At 38.2% G+C, this 6,217-nt stretch overlaps 1 protein-coding gene across 2 annotated transcripts in view; it reads right to left on the bottom strand.

Annotated features, from left to right (window-relative positions):
• Positions 1 to 2,449: 2,449 nt before the first annotated feature.
• The window catches only part of COL28A1 (collagen type XXVIII alpha 1 chain), a 79,578-nt gene continuing 75,810 nt past the window's right edge, over positions 2,450 to 6,217 (bottom strand). For both annotated transcript variants that reach the window (XM_075419297.1, XM_075419295.1), the window contains exons 34-36: positions 5,449 to 5,665; positions 4,805 to 4,981; positions 2,450 to 3,744 (exon numbers count right to left, since the gene is read on the bottom strand). In XM_075419297.1, coding sequence (XP_075275412.1) covers positions 4,812 to 4,981; positions 5,449 to 5,665 — 387 coding nt within the window. In that variant the 3' untranslated portion in view covers positions 2,450 to 3,744; positions 4,805 to 4,811. The remainder of the gene's footprint in view (positions 3,745 to 4,804; positions 4,982 to 5,448; positions 5,666 to 6,217) is intronic.

Here is a 6,217-nt window from a genome sequence, read left to right as displayed (position 1 = left end):
AATGAGGAAACATGGTAATCAGTTTCCAAGGACGTTCAAAACTACAGTGCAGGAAATGTTGCACATCTTCTGTCAATTTAGGGTAGCAGAGAGGAAATGTGAAGATGGCAAAGAGACGGAGGAGTGCAGTCAGTCAATGAACAGGCAGCGTTACTAAACAGCCTGAATGGGCCCTAGGGACAAGCAGCAATTCAGCTGGGTGAAGGCAAAAGATGAATCCAAGTTGATAGCTGTGAGCAAGAGACTGGCAGAGTCTCTCAAAGTGAAAAGCTGCTGCTGTTCTGCGATCAGCAGATGGGGGACTGTTTTCCTGTTCATTTTCTGAGCCTTTTTCTGAATTGTTAGAAGCAAGGATGTCAGAAAAAGAATTTACCTTATAATGATCAGTTCTATAGAAAGGAAAAGCTTCTGTTATTGTCAACTTTCAGCTTTGATGGTCTATAGCACTTGGCCTGGTCTAGCAGAAGATTTAAGGATTTCATGATTAAGCTATTCTTACTTTTAAAATTCGCCTGAGACACAAATAAAGGGTTGGTTTGTTTGCCAGTGAAAACTAATGCTTTCCATTAGTAATGATGTTTCATGATTTTATACAGCTCGAGAATAAAGCAGTAGACATTTGGCAAGAGGTGCCCTCTCCTGGTTCAGTGACCCAAGACACCCTTGATGCAGACCTGGGTGAGGAGACACAGGAGCCAATGCTGTCAGTCAGTGCTGGTACAGATTTAGAGAAGAGCTGTCCTCTCAAAAGCAGGGACTTACGTGGTTTTTCATGGTTTACTAAATACCAGAGCATACATTCAGAGTTTTCAGCCTGGGGATTCACAGAAAGACCTGAATAGAAAAGGATGCTAATTTCAGGATAATCTGATTTGAACAGCATACATTTTTCTGAAAACCTTTATAGCTCTTCACTTTTGCTTCTTTGCTACAGTAGGCTTAGTCAACTCTGCGTGAAAGTGGAACAAAGAGCGGTGACCTTCTGAATCACACCGGTTTGGCTGCATTAAGAAGATTCCTTTTATACATGTTGAAGAGTAACTGATTTTTTTTTTAGCATCGTTATGTAGCAAATGGTGTCACTATTTGTACTTATTAAAGCTTGTCGACTTTACCAGAAAGTTTTTCACTAAACATTGTAGGAGATATTATTGCAAACCCATAACTTACATCATAACGTTTATTCCCAAATTCATTATCCCCAGTATTTCTTGGACAAGCTGTATCTCTTTGTCTGGAGAGCTGGAGCTGAGCACAACAGCTAATCTCATCCCTGAAGCAACTGCCCAGGCACAGAAGATCAGAACAGATTTGGAAGATCCTGCAAATTCCTAGACTTCCTTGCAATTCCAGTGGGCTTTGATGCTGTGGGTTTCCAGGAGCATCTAAACCTAATATATTCCTGGCAGGTGTGAAATGAAGCGGATCTTGGAATCTGTTATGCTCAGAGGTTTTTTATAGCTATCTGTAAAATAATCTACAGTAGAGCTTAACTGTGCAATTTTTTCATCTTTTCTGGATGAAAAGATCTCTTCTCTGTATCTTCATGTGGATACGTATCTCTATCCCCATATCTACCTGTTGAGATATCTGTATCTATGTCTCTAACTCAAATAACGTGCTTGCCTGTATCAGTGCAACGAATCATTCCCGGTGAAGTGTAGGACATCACGCTTGCCATTACTGACCCCAGGCTGTTCTGGGCTGAGGGTCCTTTTGGGATGGGCTGGTGAGTTTTTTTTTTTTTATTCAGATGATTTTTGTTCTTCTTGTGAGGGTCCTATTTTATGCTAATCTTTTTCTTAAAAATGTTTGTCTCTTTGTTTTGGTATTTCTTACATTGCCTTACATTTCTTACCTTTCTAACTGAAATGAACTCTGAATACTGGATTTGATATCTAGCCTAGAAAAAAAAGTCTCTCAACACATCTTTCAAGTTTGACAGTATGTTAACAGTGTATTTTAGTATCCTTTAAGTTTTGAATCTACTTTTTCTGGCCAGTTTGAAAGCATCATTGTGTCTATCCCTCTTGCTCTTCTTTTTCCCTAAACTTTGTGTTTATGCCTCTCTTGTTTTGGACATCTGCTCACTGTTAGAGGTCTCCTGTGCAGAGATATTCTTGGTATGATGACACTGGCTTTATTACTGAACAGTAGTTTTATTTATTTATTTCCCTGATCTTTTTGTGCCACTAGTAGGCACAGAAAGGCTTGAAACCTTTTATTTGACCTTTTATTTTATTTGCTGTTTATGTCCAGTTTTATATGTTTATTTATCACAAGAGTCAGTCTATAGCATTTGTAGTATACTTTGAAGCAATTTATTTTTCTGATGCAAAAAAGGTAACAGATTTATTAAAAGTTGCGTCAATTTTAGTTTCTGATTTTTTTTTTCTGTGAAAGGAAACTAGTTCTTGATTTCAACAGCTTGAATTTTGTCCTGCACCACTGAGTCCCTTCATTTTCAGGATATCGCAGGACATACAGCAAAAGGTAACGTCTTTCAGTTTTACTGCTCCATGTCCAACAAAAATTAATTGTGCCCTCAGGTTTTTTTTGAGTCATTGTCATACTAGTTCTGAGTATTATAAGAGGAGGATTCGGGGCGGGGGGGGCACTGTCAGTTTTTTCTCTTCTAATTTGAAACTCACTAACAAGGCTGTATGTTTGGAAAAAAAAAATCACAACCTTTTAAACTGTACTTCATGCACATATTGCCATAGAATTAAGTTTGCATCCTATGTGCTGCCAACAAGTTCATTTTGTAGTGTACATGCTGTTGTTTGGCTACATGGAGGGGAGGGAAACTGTGCACACAATTGTTTAAACATCTCAAGAATTGTCCATGCTGCCTGTTAGATACTAGTTTTTTGTTTGCAAAGAAATAACAATGCAGTACTCTTTATCAGGTATTGCTTTCCATTTTAATCACATGCTCATAATTTTCAGTTTTAATGATACGTTCATATAGGATTATGGCTGAAAGTACAAAGAATATAAGTAAACATTTATATACATCTTTCAGTGCTTTTCCCTTTTTTAATTTAATAGCATATATTAGAGTGAAATGACCTGGTTTTAATTATTTAACACAGAGGCCCTGAGAAATTGAAGTGTACTTACTAGCCTGAAGGACATGAAGAATCCTGGTTTTAGTGTAATTCTGAATGAAAATCCTACTTTTATAATTGGAAAAATTATATTGTTGTTAATACAAATGTACTTTAATGGGGGAGAAAATCCTCTAATTACTTATAGCTGTGGTATTTACATTCCAAAGAGGTACTCTAATTAATGGAAATCTTAATTTATGTCTCTAAATGCTGTATTAAGAGTGCTAATTTCAGGAACCACTTACTTTTGTTTAAAACTAGAGCGTATTTTATTCTTCCAGGAGAATAAGAGACCTCTGTCATTAAATGCTAAGTGTAAACACTTTTGACATTTTAATCCTAAAAATAGAATTTCATCACTGTCACATGTAGTAGTAACAAGTTAATATAAATTTGGAGGAAAGAGGTACATTCCCGTGTGTGTGTATGTGTGATTGTAAGTTATTGCTATGGTGTTGCAGATAACATACGTTATACAGGGATCTAGTTAATGTGAATACCGTAGTGGGGAAAGCAGTAGAGCATGGTAGTAATATATTCATGTTAACACCTCGTTTTGGATTCTTCTCAGTCATTTCTTCCTCAATACACATGAACTTCCAGCTTTAAAAACTCCAAACAGCAGTCATTTCTAGAAGAAATAAGGAGTTGATTAATTTTCCTGAAATGTTTAAAATGTTAAAAAACCAACACACTGAAGTTCAACAGAATTTTCCTGTACTGAAAGATGAAATAAAATATTTAATACAATTTATTGGGGATGAACTATATGGGTTACAGAATCACAGAATGGTAGGGGTTGGAAGGGACATCTGTGGGTCATCTAGTCCAACCCTCCTGCCGAAGCAGGGTCACCTACAGTAGGCTGTAGAGGACCTTGTCCAGGCGGGTTCGGTAAAGGAAGTTATGCACTACCGATAAGCAAGCTCTCTGAAGCCCATGCCTCACTCACCAAGCATGTGGACCTAAGGCGGTTAGTGTAGTCGGCTTGGATTTCCAAAATGTAAGGTCCCTCCCCAAAGGAAAGTTATACTGGTTTGAGAGGGACAGTCTTCTAATTTATAATGGTGAAAAGAAGAAAACAAAGGAAAGGGAATAAACGATCAGCGGAGTCCCTGGAGGATGTATACTATGGTCTGTCGTACTCAATATAGTCATAAGTGATCTAGAGAAGGCAGTAAAAAGTGAGGTGATAGTACTGTGTTACTCTGAAGAGTAAAGAAAAGGGGTGACTGCAAGAAATTGTGGAAGGGCCTTATGATATTGAGTGCGTAGGCTGTGAGTAGCAAAGGAAAACTGAGTTTTGATACATGTGGAACAATACATAAGGGGAAAAATGTTCCTAAATTCACATATAACATAATGAGCTCTCAGCTTATTCTGTTCTGGAATTAGGATTTATGAAAATACCCCCTCCAACCTCAGTAATGGTAAAAAAATTGAATGCAACGTTAGAAACTATAAGGTAAGGAATAGGGTACAAAGCATAAAACCTCACTTTGTATAAATCCATGACATCAAATGCACTTCTGGTCCCACCATCTCAAAAAGGTTCAGAGAAACGTATCAAGGTTGATCAAAGGTATAAAACATATGATGCGTATGTATAGTATAGGAGACATTTAAATAGCCTTAGCTTTTTTAGCCTGGAAAAAAGGTGATTGAAGGAGGACCTGATGGAGATAACTTACTTATTCATCAATCAATGCAGGTTTCTCGACATTCTTTTTCTGTTTCAAATCTATTGTTGGTACCATTACAGCCTCCATACCAGAACTGGCCACAAGAATTACCATTCTTGTCATAATACCATTTCACCACGTAGTCCCGACAATCCCCTGGTTTCATAGGTTCCAAGCACCTTGCATCTGAAAGTGTATCGGTAAGAGTTAGCTTGGGATCTGTGGATAAGTTACATTATCCTAGGAGTGCCTCCTTCAGTAAGATGAGCACCCCTCTCTTTTCTTGTAGTGCCTGGGAGTATATATGCTTCTCTCACATTTGTAGCCAAATTCCACTTCTCTTAATGAGTTACTTTAGTTACCACTTGAACAAGTCTAAACAAATACAGCATCAGTTTTAAATGAGACTGCCTAACTCCTGATGTAAGAACCAAGCTGCTGTTTAAATACCTAAGCACACAGTTGGTACACAAGGCTTGTTCATCACCTAGGTTTGAAACTCTGGCTCTCACTCTGTGTGATGTCTGCAGCCAGAGCACCAGAAAAACAAAAGGTGATAAAATGTAGTAACTATATTGGGAGAGGGAGTGAGGTTTGCTGGTTGGTTGGTTTCGGTGAATACCCAGTATCTGAGGATAGTATTTATGACTTACCTTTTTGGGTTGTTGCTACCTGTGTTTGCAACACAGTGAGGTGGTGATCTTCAGCAGCAGTTACATTGAACAAAGGATTGACAGCTGGACTCTGAGGGCTGATTTCAGATATGTCATAAAGCGGGGGAAATCTTGATTCTCTGTGAGCAGAGGTGGTCGCAGTATGATCCTGAGCAGATGGCAGCGGCTCAGTATATCTGGTCAGTGGTGGACTGAGCTGCAAAAGGAATCAAAGTCTTGTAACTTAAAATTCTGTCTGGGCTCAGATGCTAAGAGACAAAAATTGAGAGAATTATGTAGGAAACTATTGGTAAATAATGTATGAAAAAATACCATTAACAGCAGGTGGGTTCGGACCTCCTTCTAGTGATTACTCAGTACGCGACTATAATTTCAACAAATGCATTTTCTGACACAGAGAGCTAAATGAAAAGGCAAAGTAATGCCTTCCATTTAGTCACTTAAGCCGAATTAATTGCACAGAAGCAACATTTCAGTCACCGCTTAGTCTGTAATATAGATAAAACAAAATATGGAAGGAACTCTCGGGTAAATCAGTGCTTCTTAGCATCTAGTATACTCACTGGGAATGATCTGACATTTTCAATCTGTCGAGAAATGGAAAATGGCAGGCGGGAGGAACAGGGTACTTGTCATTGATGGAAAAATGCATGTACATTACGTTCCTCCAAAGATCTTTTAGATGTGGAATCCCTTGAGTACAGCAAAAATTTCCAAAACTTGTGCTATGGGAACCACATCCTGTTAA

The sequence above is a fragment of the Opisthocomus hoazin genome, chromosome 4 (genome assembly GCF_030867145.1).
Source record: "Opisthocomus hoazin isolate bOpiHoa1 chromosome 4, bOpiHoa1.hap1, whole genome shotgun sequence".
NCBI classification, from domain to species: Eukaryota; Metazoa; Chordata; class Aves; order Opisthocomiformes; family Opisthocomidae; genus Opisthocomus; species Opisthocomus hoazin.
Note: the sequence above shows the minus strand (reverse complement) of the source record. Positions and strands in the feature narration are given on the sequence as shown.